This window comes from Somniosus microcephalus, chromosome 20 (assembly GCF_052327205.1).
Source record: "Somniosus microcephalus isolate GS21.2 chromosome 20, FLI_Smic_1.0, whole genome shotgun sequence".
NCBI classification, from domain to species: Eukaryota; Metazoa; Chordata; class Chondrichthyes; order Squaliformes; family Somniosidae; genus Somniosus; species Somniosus microcephalus.
In genome coordinates, this window is record NC_141006.1 from 39,672,865 (window position 1) to 39,692,382 (window position 19,518).

A 19,518-nucleotide genomic window follows, 5' to 3' on the forward strand; every position below is an offset into this window, starting at 1 on the left:
AAGGATTTCCCGGTACAGACGGGTGTTTGGCTGCAAGAACGGGGGAGTTCTCTGTAACTTATAATCACAAAACACTTTACCACAGTCACCCAAGAGACATTGGCCTAGAAATTGGGTTGTGGGTTCGCCAGGGCTGTAGCGCCAGAAATTTTGCGCCAGCGTTAATGCGGCAGCGCCCAACGAAAATTCGGTTGCGCCGGGCCCAGACGGCGGCAGGTGCTAAAGGAGGGTTTTAGCGCCTCAAAACGGGCGTTCAATTGGGTTTTCCGGCGCTAATCCCCCGCTGCGGCACCCGATGCGGTGCGGCAGGCTGGGGAACTGCAGGCCTCCTCCTTCTGTTAAGGAGGAGCTGCCTGCAGCCGACAACTGACCGGCAGATTCCCCCGACATCTGAGCCCGGCACCTCGGGGAAGTGCCGGGCTCGCAGCACACACACATCAGGGCCGCGGGGGGGGTGATGCAGGAGTCCGGGAAGGGAGGTGCGGGCAGGCGGCCGCCGGGAACGCGGCCGGCCGCCGCTCCACCTTTATGCGCCGGCGCAAAGGCGTGTAAGAACCCTTTCCACAATCGTTGGTTGCGCCTGCCACGGGCGAGGCGGGCGCAACTGAATTTGGGCTTGGGGCTGGGTTACCACGGCAACCGGGACGCTGCGCACACCGATGACGTCATCGGTGCCGGCGCAGCGCTACCGGCTAACGCCGATGGTAAGGCCCAAGTCAATTTCAGAAACGGCTATAATTCCAGCGCAATGCCCTCCAGCGCCGCTAATTGGGCGCTAACCCCACTCAATTTCTAGGCCATTGTTTGTTTCACTCTCTGATTTACAACACAAATCCCAATGAATCTGTAGATCCGGGGTGTCAAACACACGGTCCACAGGCCAGATCCGGATCGGGACTTCCCCTCAGAGACAGACAGACTATCAGGCAAGTTTCCCACATGCCCTCGATGTCTTGACAGCTGAATTTGGAGCAGTCTAACTTTCTAAAGAGAGTCAGGAATTCCTGGGGCTCTGAGGCCTCCTCCATGCTTCTTTCTATTGAGGACACACTTCTTGCCCGCTCATGCTCACTGATCCTCCAATCACTTCTTCTCGCTCTCTCCAGCCGCTCACACTTGGGGTTTGAATGCTCAGCTCACGCCCGACCTTCAGTCACCTTCACACACTCTGCAGTGGGACACTGTGCTCTGCTGTTAAATACCGCTTTAAATTAAATATATCAGGTAATAAAAGGGTGGAGCACGAAAATGGGAAAAAAACAGCAGAAGGCGTTCGACGGGGAGAGACCCCACTTCGCCTCTCATTAAAAGGAACAAGGCACGAAGGCTGAAAAAAAATAGCTGAGATAAAGATCAAAAGCAGATTGAGTGAAACGAACTGGGATGAGGAGGTGGTGACAGCAAGCTTCCTCTCTGAGACCAAATTACACTGAGAGACCAAATCAAGGGACCACTTATACCGTGAGCCTAAATCTAGAGACCACTTGCATTATGAGACTTTTTAAGCTATTTTACGGACCCCCAGGCTGCCTGCAATTTTTGTGGCCTGGATGAGTCCGTTTCTCATGTAAATGCAGCCTCTCTTCCATTACTTAAAGGAGCTGCTCCTCAATTTTTAGCTGCATGACAGACCCACGCTCCCAATTGTTGGCCACCCAGTGCGGAGGGGGGTGGGTAAGTTGAAGGACCTCCTTGGCCTGGCCAAGGTGACCATTTATAGGTTCAGCTTAGCTGCAGACCGTGGGTAGGGGAGGGTTCACTCTGGCTGCCTGCCTATCTTCCACTGCCTTGTTTACGCCTGCGTGGACCTGGACAGCATGCATGCGGCACCCACAGGGTGGATGCTGAGAGGTTGTTTCCCTGGCTGGAGTGTCTAGAACTAGGGGGCATAGTCTCAGGATAAGGGGTAGGCCATTTAAGACTGAGATGAGGAAGAATATTTTCACTCAGAGGGTTGTGAATCTTTGGAATTCTCTGCCCCAGAGGGCTGTGAATGCTGAGTCTTTGAGTATATTCAAGGCTGAGATAGTTGGATTTTTGGACTCTCGAGGAATCAAGGGATACGGAGATCGGGCGGGAAAGTGGAAGTTAGGCCGATGATCAGCCATGATCTTATTGAATGTTGGAGCAGGCTCGAGGGGCCGTATGGCCTACTCCTGCTCTTATTTTTTATGTTCTTTATCCAAGACAGGCCTCAGTCCAGTCATTTGGCAGGGCAAGTTGATAAGGCAATTAAGGAAGCGTATGGGATACTTAGTTTTGTAAATAGGGACATTGAATACAAAAAACAAGGAAGTGTTATGTGCTTGTGGTTTATAGCTAGTAATAACGATGCAGAGAGTTGTTGTGTAAGAAATCGTGGATTGAAAGAAATGATAGTCTGTTACAGGTTCCCTAGATCAGCAGTTTGCCTAAGTTGATGACACAGAAAGATTCCAGTCACGTCAGAAAAATAGCTGTACAGAGAGTTGAATTACAAGGTCAAAACACAAAAAACAGGCCTTCGAGTGGGCATAACTAGGCCTGATATGGGATGCAGCAAGGAGCTGTAGGATAAACAAGCTGTCTACAAGAAGGCAACAAGACCTTTAGAACAGAGATAAGGAGGAAAATGACCTAATGAGGCTGGGAGTAGGCTGTTATAGATGACAGAGAGGAAAACAGGCAGTTAGGGGCGAAGGCTTCCCCGAGGTGGCTACGGCCTAACAGCTTGGTCAAGTTTATCCTCTGAGGTGGCTTACAGCCTAATACCTCCAACAGCTCGAGGGATGTCCCAACGGAAGTGACCGTTGCAGCAGACTGCAGGAATCCACCCAATCCGAGACCACCATATTGCCTCACCATCCGTCCTGTCGTGGCATTCCGCTTTGGGAGTCGTAGATCGCTCTCTACTGTCACGGGTTGTATGTCTATCATACTTAGCTTAAACCACATGTGATATCTGATTATGCTTTAAAACCATAGCTCTTTAATAAAAAGCCTTACAACTCCTAAAACCCTTTGGGTAATCTGTGTGTGACCTGTGATCCTAATCTTATAGCTGTATAACAGATTAGTACAGGAAGTCCAATGAGACAAGTGCATTCCTGACCAGAATGGTAGGTGGCTCAGTCGCAGGCCCATTCCTACTTTGTGCCCTTACTGTTAGGACTCATGCTTCTCATGTTTAACACATATTCCAGGGTGATATGATAGAAATGTTTGAAATGATGAAAGATGGGATGGGGAAGATAGAAGCAGGCTGTTTCCAGTGGTGGAGGGGTCAAGATGAGGAGCCATTTGTACAAGAATAAATGTAAAAGATTTAGTACAATGAACAAGAGAAACTTCTTGTGGAATTCACTTCCAGGGTTAGCGGTTAGGGCACAAAGTTCTGTAGTGACAAGTGGTCCTCATGTTTTATACTTGCCTTGGAGGCGGAGCAACGAAGGTTCACTAGATTCATTCCTGGGATGAGAGGGCTGTCCTATGATGAGAGATTGTGTAGAATGGGCCTATACTCTCTGGAGTTTAGAAGAATGAGAGGTGATCTCATTGAAACATACAAGATTCTGAAGGGGATTAACAGGGTAGATGCTGAGAGGTTGTTTCCCCTGGCTGGAGTGTCTAGAACTAGGGGACATAGTCTCAGGATAAGGGGTAGGCCATTTAAGACTGAGATGAGGAAGAATTTCTTCACTCAGGGGGTTGTGATTCTTTGGAATTCTCTGCCCCAAAGGGCTGTGAATGCTGAGTCTTTGAGTATATTCAAGGTTGAGACAGATAGATTTTTGGACTTTAGGGGAATCAAGAGATATGGAGATCGGGGCGGGAAAGTAGAGTTGAGGTCGATGATCAGCCATGATCTTATTGAATGGTGGACCAGGCTCGAGGGGCCGTATGGCCTACTCCTGCTCTTATTTCTTATGTTCTTATGTTCTTTATCCAAGACAGGCTTCAGTCCAGTCATTTGGCAGGGCAAGTTGATAAGGCAATTAAGGAAGCGTATGGGATACTTAGTTTTGTAAATAGGGACATTGAATACAAAAACCAAGGAAGTCATGCTAAACCTTTACAAATCACTGTTTAGGCCTCAGCTGGACTATTGTGTACAATTCTGGGCACCACATTTTTGGAAGGATGTCAAGGCCCTGGAGAGGGTACAGAGGAGGTTTATCAGGATGATACCAGGGATGAGGGAGTTCAGTTATGTGGAGAGTTTGGAGAAGCTGGGATTGTTCTCGTTAAAGCAGAGAAGGTTAAGAGGAGACCTATAAAGGTAGTCAAAATTATGAGGGGCTTTGAGAGAGCAAGTAGGGAGAAACTATTTTGTCTGACAAGTGGGTCGGTAACCAGAGGTCATGGATTTAAAATAATTGACAAAAGCACTAGAGGGGAAATGAGGAGAAATTTCTTCACACAGAGGGTTGTTCAGTTCTGGAACGCACTACCTGAAAGTGTGATGGAATCAGAATCCATAGGAGCTTTCAAAAAGCAATTGGACATGCACTTGAAGATGACTAATTTGCAGGGTTATGGTGAAAAAGTTGAGGCGTAGCACTAAACTGGACAGCTTTTTAAAAGAGCAGGCACAGGCATGGCGGGCCGAATGGCCTCCTCCTGTGCTGTAAGATTCTATGATTTGCTCCAAATGCTGATGCAATGGTTCTTGAAGAGGTGCTAAGTATCGGGGAACCACAGTAGCAGTTAATAACATCTAAATGTAAGTATGTACCAGTAAAGTTTATCTTCATCTATTTCTATTTTAATAATTTTTGCTGTATGTGGCCCAGGCAAAGTACCAGATAATGGATCAGACCCACCATAGAAAATTCATTGAGCAGTATTTTTACAAGTGCAACTAAATTGTTAGATCTTATAAAACTTTAAAAGATGCAAATACGTTGGGGTCGATTTTTAATTTGCCGCTTTGACGTGAAACTGGAGTTGCAGATCAATGACTTCAATGGATATGAAAATCAGGCAGTTTCTATAACACACAGCCAATCTGCAATGTTAGATTTATGCCCGGGTGGCAAGTTGAGAATCAACCCCATTGGGGTCAACGGGCAGAGGGTGCCCAAAACCCTTGTTTTACTGCTCTGTGTCAACTTCACTGGCTCAGCATTATGGAACTTGAGAGGCCAGGGTTCTTCTAGCATCCTGAATGCCAAAGCCATCGAAGGCGACAGACTGCTTTTACCGGTACACTGCTGGAATAGCCCAACCGTTCTAGCATTCCCCGTCTTACTGTAAGGATGAGAAAGGAGAGCAACAATGATAGGAAAAGCCAGCATAGGCATGGTGCAAGTGGGGTGGATGTTTGAGGCAAGGGTGTGCTGAATTGATTAATCAGCTCTCAGCTTCCCAATGTCTGGACATTCAGGATTTCAGGCTCTAGAGATAGTGGAAGGAAATTTTGTGTCTTAAATACAAAGCATACGTATGAATAAGTCTCAAACCTTTAAATCAAGCAATAGCCCTTCAGCTAGAGTCTTAAAGCAAACCACAGGATTGAAGCAACTGCATCTGGGCATTAAAGCTGCCGTGATATTGCTAAAATTTGTGTGTAAAAGGGGTCAGCCAGCAGAGCGTGGCTGAAGCCAACCTGTTCTGGCAGCAATGAGACCAGAGCCGTTCAGAGGGCCGGGACTCATTTAAATTGCACCGAGCTGCCCACCCCAAAATGGGCTGCTCACCGGATTCAGGCTGGCCCAAGGTAGGGCAGCCTATAGGTCGCCGTGCTGGCAGCAAGGTAACCCCGGCGGATTGTTGCAATGGGGGGCGGGGGTTGGGGGGTGTGGGGCGGCGGTGGTGGCGGCGGTGGTGTAGGGGGATGCCCGGTGGCAGTAGCCCAAATTGTATTTTGATGGGCCCTTCCCAGTTACTTCTTAATTTACCTCATTTCTATATTTCCTCCAGATCCAGTTTTTCTTTAGTAATAATTCAAGTGGTCTTCAGGCTAAAGTGTTTAGAATGCATACAAAATAACAGCCATTGCAGCTAGGCTGTGTTTCAGTGATTTAATATCAGTGCGTTGAAGCTTTCAATTGTAAGTCACAGCTTGAATGTATGCCCTGTTGAAATATGGTGATCGTCATGCTATTAGAGAGGCGTAAGGTTGCCTGAGGGTTTGGCATGGTTGCCCTATAAAGGTGAAACAGGTTGGCATGCACCTTGTTACAAGCAGTATTGTGCCATCTACTTGGTACATGATACTATTGTATTACCTTGAATATTCCTTAAAGTATGGTGCCTTCCCTATTTTGTTCCTGAGTCCTTTAGATATTGTGCACAATCTTGAACTGTCCACCACCATCCCCATACTTCAGCAGGACACACATTCGGGATTACAGGGTAGGTGCCAGAGATGTGCTCAAAGTGAAATCTACAGCTGAGTGTAATCTTTTGATTGGGTGCACTAAAACAAATAAACTGTAACTAATAAAACATTAAAGGAAACTTAACAACTTAAATTAAAATTTGATTGGCTGGGGTGATGATGCACTCCAGTCCCCGCGGCGCTCACCAGTCGCGGAAGGCCTCAAGCGTGCCGGTGGACACCGTGTGCTCCATCTCCAGGGCCACCCGGGCGCGAACATGGCCGCTGAAGAGAGGCAGACAATCGGCCTGAACGACCTCCTCGACCGCCCGCTTCCTAGACCAGTTGATGGCCTTTTGGGCCAGGCCCAGTTGCAGTCCTACGAGGAGTTCCTCCGATCTGCCCGCTCCCCTCCACACCAGGTGACCCAAGATCAGGAGCGTGGGACTGAAGTGCAGCCAAAAATCGAGGAGCAGCCCCTTCAAATAATGGAAGAGGGGCTGCAACCTCTCATATTCTATATAAACGTGGAACATGGACTCCTCCAGGCCACAGAAAAGGCAAGCGGCCTGGGAGTACAGCTGAGTGTAAGGCTAAGAATTAATTTGGGGAATCGTAGCGAATGATTCCATTGAATTCGATGGAAACGAAACCAAGAGTGTAAAACGGGCTTCGATTCACTTTGTCCACTTTGTGCTACTAAGTCTTTTTTCATCCATGTCTTCGTATGACATTCCTCAGTCCACACTTTTGTCATCTCCACCCAACTTTTCCAACACCTTCCTTGCTGTCCTCCCAAGCCTTACCCTGCATGAACTATAACTCATGTAGACTTTGCTGCTTGCATCTGTCCCACACTAACTCCAGTTCACCCACCGTCCATGTCCTCACCAGCCTACTGGTTCGCTGGCGTCAATTTATTTAATGCAAGATTGCCATCGTAAAACATGGCTGTGACCCTTTAAGAATATCCTCACCTATAGGCATTCAGCTTGCTTTTTAATTATTTTGAATGGATAGATTTAGTACTGGATAGGCTCCTGCCCAAAAATTGGAAAACAGAGGACAAAATATCAACGCCCTTATTTAAATATGTTAAACATGCAAAATGAAACTCTTTCATAATCTGCAAGAGAGCTGTATCTGCTGCTAAGATATGTGACTCTGAACAGTAAACAGAATATGGACTCTGCAAGTTCACAACAAAACTGTTCTGCTTCTTGTGTATATGGTTAGATTAGCCGGAATGTGGAATTTATAACCTAGTCTCCAAAAATAATTAATTATCCTGATAAAAATGAAAATGGAAATGATGATTAAGACAATTATATCACTCCCTGATGTATGGTGTAAACTCTTCCCAGTATAAATCTTGAATTTCTTTCTTGACAAATATTTGCCACAAGTTTCCCTCTCATTAACGCAAACTGCTCTCCCATCCTCTGACCTCCCCACTTTGGCTTGTTTTACTGCTCTGTATCAACCTCACTGGCTCAGCAATATGGAACTTGATGGGATAGGGTTCTACTAGCATCCTGAATACCAAAGCCAGCAAAGGCTACAGACTGCTTTTACCGGTACACTGCTGGAATAGCCCATGTGTTACAAAATTTCCGGTCTTACTGTAAGGATGAGAAAGGAGAGCCACAATGATAGGAAATGCTAAAACAGGCATGGTGCAAGTGGGATGGATGTTTGAGGCAAGGATGTGCTGAAGTGATAAATCTGCTCTCAGCTTCCCAAAGTCTGGACATTCTGGGCTAGAAATTCATTATAGCCCAGGAATGGGCGGTATAATTAGAAAAGTTGGAGAATTAGCACCAGTCACTAATGCTTTAGCCAGCAAGCAAAATTCATCCTCTCTGCTCAAAGAAAAGATTCAAGTCTTAAAGCCCAAGCTCATTGGCATTACACTCAAAGGGTGGACCAATATTACGTGCAGTCTAATCGAAAGTCATGATTGCCACAGGCTTTTTCCTGTTGTTAAGGGGGAGGTTCATTGATGCTGCAGAACTTCATTCTCAACATTGCTGGCTGTGCAACTGCCTCAGCAAGCAGCAGCAGGTCAAGGAGAAGGAGCCAGAGGACTGAAGCAGCTGTACTCATGGCAGATCCAGGCCCCACGGAGAGAGCCCGCAGATTCTGCAATCAAGAATTGGAGGTGTTGGTGTAATCTGTGGAGAGACGGAGGGCGTGCTCTACCTGGCAAGTGGCAGGATGCCCTTGCCACAAGTCTTCTGCCCCATGTGGAGGGAGGTAGTGCAGCACGTCTCGGGCAGCACTGTGGTCCCCAGGACCCATACACAGTGCAGGAAGAAATTTAACCACCTCACTTGGGTGGTCAGAGTGAGTCAATGCTTCAACAAATGCTGCGTACCACCATCTGAACCATAATTTTCACACACTACCCAAAGCATCACACCCCTAGCACTCACCCACCAACAATCTCTACCTACCAACACTCACACCCACAACTCACACCTTGCACACAATGAAAGATATTCAATTATGGCAGGCACATCACCCAAACACATTGCTCCACACTCACTCACACACTTTCCTTTCTCTTGCAGGCCAAGGGGGCTCACGTCAGGAGGGAGCAGGAGCACACAGACAGGGGACAAGCCGACAACCAACCACTGTCTGCGCTGGAGAAGAGTGCTGCAGATTATTGGGCGCCAGGTGGTGGGCGCCGTGGCCACCAGAGATATTGACCCCCTTGGGGTCAACAATGGTATGTTCATCCCTACTCCTTCTTCTCACATCCTACTTCCCCCTCACCCCACAAGCGTTTTGCACTTTCCAGTTAATCATGCTGTATGCATGCATTTCTCCCTTCTTGCCCCCCTCCCCTCACCTTAACCCGACTCTTGAGCCGTTATGCTTTCAGATAATCAGCAAGCACCTGAGCAGCCTGTCCCTGAGGACACGGTAGAGAGCGAGGCGGGAGAAGAGGAGGAGGAAGAAGACATCACATCACTGCCTCTCTCACCCGCAGGCACCAGCTCAGATACTGGCACCACGCATTCTTTTGAGGCTAGTATAGTAGCAGGATCTGCACAGGGTGTGGCACCGGGGACGAGTGGGCTGCAGCAAGGCCAGGGGGACAGGGTAGCTCGGGGGCCAGCTCCCCAGAGGGTGAGTTCGCGCGCATGTTCTACTGCATGGGACTCAGATGATGACCTCGATGGGGAGGCGTTTAGTAGAAGCGTGATGGGCATGCACACGGAGCTGATAGGTGCAATGGCAAGGGTGCCCGAGAGGCTCTCGACAATGATAAGGAAGAGTCCACCTCCAACATTGCACAAGGCTCTGCGCACACCATGGAGCCTATCATTTGCAGTCTGCAAAGGATGGTAGACTCCCAGCTAGACCGTGGCAACCCAGACCTGATGCCGCGCATGATGGGCGATCTGGCAGCTCCATTGCAGCACGAGGTGGAAGCGACGCAATGTCTTAGTGCTGTAATGCAGTCTATGGTTGGTGCCATTCAAACTTAGACTGCCCTCATGCAGTCTCAGCTTGATGCCACGCAAGCTCTGACTGCTGCCATCGTGGCTGGGTCTACCGCCATCGACCGGGGCTATCACAGTGTCGCAGCAGGCCAGCAATCTGTGCTCCAACAGATCGCTAGCGATGCTGAGGTGCTGCCCCGGGGGAGTGACGGTGTGTCAGTGGAGCAGGAACCTGCTGTCCTCTCTCAGAATAACAGCATTCCTGCTCCCACCACTGCCACTCTGCCATTGCCCATGTCGCTGCCTGTCATCCAGCCAGCCCAAACTGCTGCCACCCATGCTGAGGTGGTGCAGCCTATAGCCGGGCCTTCCAGGCCCAGAGATGGTTGAGGGCGTCCTGCAAGGCCATCTGAAGTCTCCTGCACGACACTCAGCAGCCTTCCACCAGCCCTGCTGCAGCCACTGGGCCAACACTTCTTAGGAGCACTAGAGCAGGCAAAGGCACAGTAACGAGCGGCACTAAGGGATTGCACAATGGTGAATAGGTAATATTTTATTTGTAAATATGTGTTCGGATTATTGATAAATGTATTAATTCAGTTTGAATTCTTTTGTGGTGTCTCTCATTTCAGCTTTGTGCTGTGATATGGCCTGCGACAGGAATGGAATGATGGGGATGTGGTTCAATTCATTCAAACCACAGTCTGATGAGGCGGTCACGGACTGTCCTTCCGCAAGGCCGATTGAGTGGCTGCCTCCTCCCTCGCTCCTGTTCCTCCTGCTCCTCGTCCTCATCTTCTTCTTCTCCCTCCTCGTCCTCCTCCTCTCCCTCTTCCTAATCCTGATTTGGTCCCACAATCCCTGGCGGCAAGGGCTCGGCCCTCATGGCCAAGTTGTGGAGCATGCAGCAGACCACCACAAAATGGGACACCAACTCAGCCAAGTACCTGAGGGCTCCTCCCGAACAGTCAAGACAGCGGAACCTTTGCTTGAGCACTCCGACAATCTGCTCAATGATGTTCCTGGTGGCAGCATGGCTTTCATTCTGTGAGTGCTGGGCACGAGTGTTGGGGTTGTAATGGGGAGTAATGAGCCAGGTGGAGAGCGGATAGCCTTTGTCTCCGACCTCAGCCATGCCTTCTGCCTCCATGCATAGGTCTCCATTTTGATCCCTAATTGGCCCCACCCCTTCTCTTACTACCAATTACTATTTATATGCCTATAGAAGAGTTTTGGATTCCCTTTTATGTTAGCTGCCAGTCTATTCTCGTACTCACTCTTTACCCCTCTTATTTTCTTTTTCACTTCCCCTCTGACCTTTCTGTAATCTGCCTGGTTCTCACTTGTATTCTCAACCTGACATCTATCTTTAAGCAAACCACAGAATTACAACAACTGTATCTGGGCATTAAAGCTGCCATGATATTTCTAAAATTATAATAATAGTAGATGCATTGCTGATCATCTTCCAACATTCGATGGAATCTGGAACAGTACCCATGGATTGGAAGGTAGCTAATGTTACCCCACTATTTAAAAAAGGTGGTAGAGAGAAAACGGGGAATTACAGCCTGACATCGGTGGTGGGGAAAATGCTAGAGTCCATTATAAAAGATGTTAAACTTGGAAAACAGTGACGGGATCAGACAAAGTCAACATGGATTTACAAAAGGTAAATCGTGCTTGACTAATCTACTGGAATTTTTTGAGGATGTAAATGGTAAAATAGATAAGGAAGAACCAGTGGATGTGGTGTATTTGGACTTTCAGAAGGCTTTTGATAAGGTCCCGCATAAGAGATTGGCGTGTAAAGTTAAGGCACATGGGATTGGGGGCAAGGTGTTGACTTGGATAGAGAACTGGTTGGCAGACAGAAAGCAAAGAGTTGGGATGAACGGGTCTTTTTCCGAGTGGCAGGCAGTGACTAGTGGGGTACCGCAGGGATCGGTCCTTGGACCCCAGCTATTCACAATATATATTAATGATCTAGACAAGGGAACTAGATGTAATAGCTCCAAATTTGCAGATGACACAAAGCTGGGTAGGCGTGGTAAACTCCAGGATGATTTGGACAGGTTGGGTGATTGGGCAAATGCATGGCAGATGCAATATAACGTGAATAAATGTGAGGTTATCCACTTTGGTGGCAAAAACAGGAAGGCAGATTATTATCTGAATGGCAATAGATTGGGAGAAGGAGAAGTGCAACGAGACCTGGGTGTCCTTGTGCACCAGTCGCTGAAGGTAAGCATGCAGGTGCAGCAGGCAGTTAAGAAGGCAAATGGTATGTTGGCCTTCGTAGCGAGAGGGTTTGAGTACAGGAACAAGGATGTCTTGCTGCAGTTGTACAGGGCCTTGGTGAGACCACATCTTGAGTATTGTGTGCAGTTTTGGTCGTCTTATCTGAGGAAGGATGTTCTTGCCATGGAAGGAGTTCAGCGAAGATTCACCAGGCTGATACCTGGGATGGCAGGAATGACGTATGAGGAGAGATTGGGACGATTGGGCTTGTACTTGCTGGAGTTTAGAAGAATGAGAGGGGATCTCATTGAAACTTATAAAATTCTGACAGGACTGGGAAGACTAGATGCAGGAATGATGTTCCCGATGGTCGGGGAGTCCAGAACCAGGGGTCACAGACTAAGGATAAGGGGTAGGCCATTTAGGACAGAAATGAGGAGGAATTTCTTCACCCAGAGAGTGGTGAACCTGTGGAATTCTCTACCACAGAAGGCAATAGAAGCCAATTCAGTAAATATATTCAAGAAGGAGTTGGATATACTTCTTAAGGCTAAAGGGATCCAGGGGTATGGGGAGAAAGCAGGGACCGGGTACTGAAATTGGATGATCAGCCATGATCGCATTGAATGGCGGAGCAGGCTCGAAGAGCCGAATGGCCTACTCCTGCTCCTATCTTCTATGTCTCTATACATGTCCAAGTTATACTCCTGTAGTACACAAATAAGTTATTACAAAATATCACTAAGAATTAACCGTCAACAAAACAGATACTGTAGCTCATTAATTCAGAACAGTGAGATGGAATGATTCATAACTGGAATCTTGGCTTGAAACGGGGTGCAATTGGACATTATAAGCTGATTCCAGAGCTAAATTCCTGCATAATACGTTCCACTCTGCTATATTCTGGAAGGCAGAACAGTAACAGAGACAAGACAGAATATTCAGAACTTTTATTGATTTTCAGTTATATTTTTCTTCCTTCATATTGAGAATTGAGAGGAAGATGTTCATTTATTATCAGTTTCCGAAGGCACTTTTTATTTTGAATGGCTTAGGATCGAAGCGATGGCACCACCTACAGTTCCTATGGCAACTTTGGCAGCTGCAGAGAGTCCAACAGCCCCTTTAAACAAAAGAAAAAAACAAATCTGAGATGTCCTGAATTTGTTAATAATTAACTCTTTATATTCCAGAGCTGAACAGTAATCTGGGGAAAGATGCAATCCATATTATAATCTATTGAACAGTTGATTTCTTTCCTTGCATTTACAACAAAGCCAACCCATATTTCATTAGCACTTTGTTGAGGTTAAGACATAACAGAATTAACACTTATTGCAAAAGTGTAATTCAGCTTCTATTAAAATTGTTCTGAAAGATGTTTCCATAACAATCGTGTAATATAAACATTTATTCAGCACTATCATGGATGCAAAGAAAGCCAAACATCAGTAGAGAGGCTTTAATCAAGAAAGATTGAGAAATGTTCATTACTTATCACTGGACCTTACCAGCAGATTGAAGGAGGGCCACCAGACTTCCAGCTGCTACAGCTCCACCATTGGCCACAGCAGCCGAAGACATCATAGCCGCTGCAGTCGAACCGGCCGCTATACCAGCACTGGTAAATCCCACTGCTCCCAGGACCAATGGAGCAGCAACAATGGTACTAGCTAAAAGAGGAGACATCCCCGTTTAAACACAGCACATATATACAGGAGTTTCATACAGGCCAAGTAACACATAGGGAGTCAAATAACATTGTTTACCGAGAGAGCCTAAGATCTGAAATGTACAAGTCTAATGGAGGTAGTAAAATTAAACAGCAAATTCAATAATATCAGTCACCAAGTCATGGTTCATGCTGTGTTTCTATGCACTGAAAATTATAGGGACACATCTATCAAATGTTAAAATATTGAGTGGTTGCAGCATTCTAATGGTACTGCGTCTACAGGTAGTGCTGTGAGCATCACATTGGGTGCAATGGGACCCAACTTGAAAGGATATTTATTTGTCCTAGCCCCTTTGGGGCTATCCTGGATCAGGCGTATTTCTCAGATGTTCACTTTCAACTATAGTTTGAGGTAGCCGAATCCTAAAGATGCTTAACTGGGTCTAAAGGACTGGGCTATCTCTCCCTATAGGAAAGGAACAACCCGAGAATGTTACCGTCTTCCAGATAGCGCTTTTAATAAGTTTAGCTAGACTGTAACGTCCCGGATATTTATGAGGGTCCGGAGATCTCCCCTCAGAAAAATGTACCTCTTCATCAAAGAGTGTACAGAGATTGAGTTCGCGAGTTATTGATACAGAAGACTTATGTGAGACAATTCTAAAAATATATAGATTTATTAAAAGAACCGACATGCAATTTACAGTTGGTGAATCAGTCAATCGCAACATTAACAGTTCTAAAAAGAGAAAAAATACCATCTTATTTTTAACAGAGAATCTTACTTTTACATCTTAACTTTGCTACTGTATTACAGTTCTTAACGTTTTCTACACAGAATATCCATCAATATCAAAATACCTTTGATCCCCGAGGTACAAAGAGTGGAAGACCACAGAGCTGCCTCTGTAGTCAAGAATCGCTTTGCCCGATTAAAGTGACTCTGCTATCTCATTTCAGACTTCAATATTTATACCCTTTTTCTATTGTATTTCCTTTAAGGTTTCTGCTGATGCAAGTTAATTATCACTATTCATCTTTCTGCTGACCTCTGCAATTCTTTACTGCCACATCAGCTTGTAATATTCCAGAACCTGCCGCATCTCCTGGTGTTCTGGGTTCACCATTTAAAAAGATGTGAAAGGCAGATGTCCCTTATTTTATGTGTCATCTTTATGAGGGTAGATGTTCCTTATCTTATGAGCCATCTTTACAAAGTTTAATTTATATCACATAGCCAGGTTTGACCGTTGTGTTGTTCCCAAAAGGTCAGCCACTTGGAGCCATCCCATTCTTCTGTTTCAATAAGGTTATTTATTCAGGGTCAACAACTTGTCCTGTTTCAATAGCCAGAATTCTTTCATAGCTATTTCATAGTTAGGTTTCTAAATTTCCAAACCCAGTTTGTCATGTTTTAAAGAATTTATAAGGTAGAGTTCCTTATAAGGTAGCAGTAGCGAAGTTCAGATTTAACCACTGCCTTATCTCAACAAGGCCAGAATTCTTTCATAAGATAGTGTATTTTTCTAAAAAGGCTCTATAGTATGGTTTTCTAAAAAGGTTATATAGTATATTCCTTCACAAACTAACATTATTGTGACAGTCCCACTGTACACCGCAATTTCCAACCTTACACTTACTGCTTGTTCTTTCCTTCTTCTTTTCTGAATTTTAACCTGCTCTATTGAGAAGGTGCCAAGACCACCTGCCCAAAGCCAGCAGTGTCCTTCTTTACATATGTGTGTCAGGCTCCAATGATGTCACCAGCACTCGTCTGCAATTTTAACTACTGGCCTGAATGGCGAAGCTATTATAGCTTTTCCGCGAGCTGAAGGCAGTGGGAAGAGGAGCTGTGGACAGAAGAGGCTCAAACAATTAAGCGTTTTCACTTTCCATGTGAGGCCCGGAGGTGCAGGAGTGCTTCTCCAGACCGCGCAAGAAAAGCTTAGGCCTCCACTGCCGCCAAATCCACCCAGCCTCTTTCCCAAACACGAGATGGCCCTCGAAGCCGATCCCACACCTACCTGTTGTCAGTGGGAGGTCTCCGAGCCGCCAATAGTGCTCTGGACTCCAGCATTATAAGCATCGTCAGTTTTCCAGTTTCATTCAAGGAAACTGGCTTCTGGATCATGCTTCTGGGGGAATAGGGGCAGGAGTAGCTGGGGGAATGGATGGGAAATAAATAGGTCCAGCTGCCACCCTACCCTCCTACCCACCACCTCTGAAAGAAAAGGAGAAGAGAAGGGAGCAGAAGAGCATCGAGAGAGAAGCAACAAAATAAGAAAAGCCAAATTCAGGAAAGAGACAGAGAATAAAAGCAGAACATGAGAGAGACAGAAAGTGAAACAGCAACTGGAGTGCTCAAGCCTCTGGAGTGGGAATTGAACATACAACTCTCTGATTCAGAGACGATATCCTCTGACTAACAATGAGCAATGCAATGGGAGATCTAGTTTTCTTTATAAAATATTTGAGAGCATCGTCATACTTTGTGTAACCTGCATCACTGCAGCTAAACCCATTTCAGTAGCACCCTCGTTAGAATTTTTTGAATCATTTAAAAAAAAAATGTATTTATCTTAAGGTTGACTACTGCTTACCTGCACCTACAACTGCAGCTGTAGCTTTCCACCACATGATTAACTGCTGATCTGCACTCTGTAAACTGAAAGAATCGTCTTTTGTTAAACTCACAATCCTATAAACCTACGGGTAAGTACTGTAGATATCTCACCCTGCCTGCCACAAATACACACACATTTTTAGCCTGGAAGACTCCTTAGTACACATATAAAAAAATAATAGACCTGCAAGTTACTGGGTAGGTAGGCATTTGTTTTCAGATTTCCTGTAAGAGCAGCTGTTGTCACCAGCAGTACGTCTCATGGTCTATTCTGTGTAACTACACACAGCAGTTATTGAAAAATAACCTGCAGGATCTCTCAAAGCAAACAGTATTGGTTTGAAATATCCAAACCCTGTTGTGCATTTCTCACAATCTCCTGGGACTGTGAGCTGTCCATGCGGGGACTGAGAAATAAACTGATTTCAAACAGCGGACACAAGGGCTGAAAACGTTGTTTACTGCACAAAAAGTGCGTGGTTGGCAACTATGAGAACAAATCACGACCCTATTTACCCCATGCTGAGCTGTTACTCTTTCTGTGCCCAATACAAAGGAGGACACAAATAAACTCCCAGAGATGTCAGGGAACATAGGGTCTAATGAGAGGGAGGAACTGAATTAAATCAGTATTTGTAGGGAAATGGTGTTAGGGAAATTGATGGGATTGAAGGCCGATAAATCCCCAGGGCCTGATAATCTACATCCTAGGGTACTTAAGGAAGTGGCCCTAGAAATAGTAGATGCATTGCTGGTCACCTTCCAAAATTCTATAGACTCTGGAACGGTCCCCTGGGTTGGAGGGTAGCTAATGTAACCCCACTATTTAAAAAAGGTGGTAGAGAAAAATCAGGGAATTATAGACCGGCAAGCCTGACATCGGTAGTGGGGAAAATGCTAGAGTCCATTATAAAAGATGTAATAGCAGAGCACTTGGAAAACAGTGACAGGATCGGACAAAGTCAACATGGATTTACAAAAGGTAAATCATGCTTGACTAATCTACTGGAATTTTTTGAGGATGTAACTGGTAGAATAGGTAAGGGAGAACCAGTGGGTGTGGTGTATTTGGACATTCAGAAGGCTTTCGATAAGGTCCCGCATAAGAGACTAGCGTGCAAAGTTAAAGCACATGGGATTGGGGGTAAGGTACTGACTTGGATAGAAAACTGGTTGGCAGACAGGAAGCAAAGAGTTGGAATAAACGGGTCTTTTTCCGAGTGGAAGGCAGTGACTAGTGGGGTACCGCAGGGATCGGTGCTAGGACCCCAGCTATTCACAATATATATTAATTATCTAGATGAGGGAACTAGATGTAATATCTCCAAATTTGCAGACGACACAAAGCTGGGTGGGCGTGTGTGCTGTGAGGAGGATGCAGAGAAACTCCAGTATGATTTGGACAGGTTGGGCGATTGGGCGGATGCATGGCAGATGCAGTATAATGTGGATAAATGCGAGGTTATCCACTTTGGTGGCAAAAACAGGAAGGCAGATTATTATCTGAACGGCAATAGATTGGGAAAAGGGGAAGTGCAACGAGACCTGGGTGTCCTTGTGCACCAGTCGCTGTAGGTAAGCATGCAGGTGCAGCAGGCGGTTAAGAAGGCAAATGGTATGCTGGCCTTCATAGCGAGAGGATTTGAGTACAGGAGCAAGGATGACTTGCTGCAGTTGTACAGGGCCTTGGTGAGACCACACCTTGAGTATTGTGTGCAGTTTTGGTCGCCTTATCTGAGGAAGGATGTTCTTGCCATGGAGGGAGTGCAGCGAAGATTCACCAGACTGATACCTGGGATGGCAGGAATTACGTATGAAGAGAGATTGGGTTGATTAGGCTTATATTCGCTAGAGTTTAGAAGAATGAGAGGGAATCTCATTGAAACTTATAAATTCTAACAGGACTAGACAGACTAGATGCAGGAAGGCTGTTCCCGATGGCAGGGGAGTCCAGAGCCAGGGGTCACAGTCTAAGGATAAGAGGTAAGCCATTTAGGACTGAGATGAGGAGGAATTTCTTCACCCAGAGAGTGGTGAACTTGTGGAATTCGCTACCACAGAAGAGAGTTGAGGCCAATTCATTAAATATATTCAAGAAGGAGTTAGATATATTTCTTAAGGCTAAGGGGATCAAGGGATATGGGGAGAAAGCAGGGACCGGGTACTGAATTTGGATGATCAGCCATGATCGCATTGAATGGCGGAGCAGGCTCGAGGGGCCGAATGGCCTATTCCCGCTCCTATCTTCTATGTTTCTATGTTTCTGTACTCCTTTTTCTTGGAACACTTCTTCTCGGAAGCTGTGGCATTTACTAATCTCGACAAACATTTCAATCTTAGTCCCAAATTCTACTATCCTTTCCTTCATTTCCAAGATTTGCAAACATTCATAGATGTTCAAGCTGAACTTCCTGCTCACTGACTGAACAGATGGCATTATCCACGGCTCCCAATTCTTTCTTTTCTCACTAGTTTCCAAAATGTAATTGTACAGCTATTTTACCTATTAACTTGCTTTAGGCAATTTAATCTATAGCCTGTTTACAATTTAATCCGAAACTTATTTATATCCTTTAACATTCTTTGGCGTCTGGTTAAAATCCACGTCTGAAACATTGTTACCTGACTAAAGTCCACGCCTGAACTACAAGTGTCCCGAAAATGTGAAACTAATGGGTTAACACTTCTGCTAAAATTGCGGAGAGAGGGATTTCAGAAGAGTGGACCAGCGTCCATCTTCTAGTATCCCATGTAATCGTCTCAGGACCTTTGTGCTGTTGAGTCTTTATAATAAATGTTGGTGTGTCTGGTCGGTAAACCTTGGGAGCGGCCTCATCGTTGAACAAGAGGCGCAGTTGCGATTGCACTCTCTGGTCCCAGTGTTCCTGTTTGTCACAGAGGAAATCATCAGCCTTCAGCTTCATCATCGCACAAGTCATGGCCCAATCAATAAAAATACCAAAGGGAAATGCACTGGTGTTCTATGAATACATTTGTGTACACTTGCACTAATATTTTTAAGTGATTATTATGGAAAATTAATATCGCTAAGAATGCAATCTGTGGAAGAGCTACCCTGCATTGAATCACGACATCAAATTTCTCTGAAATATTTTAAATATTACCTGGTATATGTTGGCGTTACCCAAAGACAAACTAAACCACAGCAGAGCTTACTAGAAACAGCCAAGTATTGACTGCAGTGCAGAATATATCGCAA

At 45.8% G+C, this 19,518-nt stretch overlaps 1 protein-coding gene across 2 annotated transcripts; it reads right to left on the bottom strand.

Moving 5' to 3' along the window:
* Positions 1 to 12,935: 12,935 nt before the first annotated feature.
* On the bottom strand, positions 12,936 to 19,518 carry LOC147103134 (interferon alpha-inducible protein 27, mitochondrial-like). 2 transcript variants are annotated; one of them, XM_085963133.1, is made up of 4 exons: positions 19,424 to 19,518; positions 16,276 to 16,340; positions 13,512 to 13,673; positions 12,936 to 13,123 (listed from the first exon to the last, which is right to left on the bottom strand). In XM_085963133.1, the coding sequence occupies exons 2-4, from the start codon at positions 16,310 to 16,312 to the stop codon at positions 13,038 to 13,040; spliced, it is 285 nt and encodes a 94-aa protein (XP_085819259.1). In that variant the 5' UTR covers positions 16,313 to 16,340; positions 19,424 to 19,518; the 3' UTR covers positions 12,936 to 13,037. The 2 variants fall into 2 exon arrangements, with proteins under 2 accessions (XP_085819259.1, XP_085819258.1); XM_085963132.1 differs by lacking the exon at positions 19,424 to 19,518 and adding an exon at positions 16,483 to 16,658.

What these genes read in the sequence shown, in the direction of transcription:
- LOC147103134 (XM_085963132.1), bottom strand. Translation starts at nt 16,508, where the DNA reads ATGCCTACCTACCCAGTAACTTGCAG. An exon ending in ACCTACCCAGTAACTTGCAG is followed by an intron (nt 16,341 to 16,482) that starts GTCTATTATTTT and finishes CGATTCTTTCAG; the next exon opens with TTTACAGAGTGCAGATCAGC. An exon ending in GGCCCTCCTTCAATCTGCTG is followed by an intron (nt 13,124 to 13,511) that starts GTAAGGTCCAGT and finishes TTTTGTTTAAAG; the next exon opens with GGGCTGTTGGACTCTCTGCA.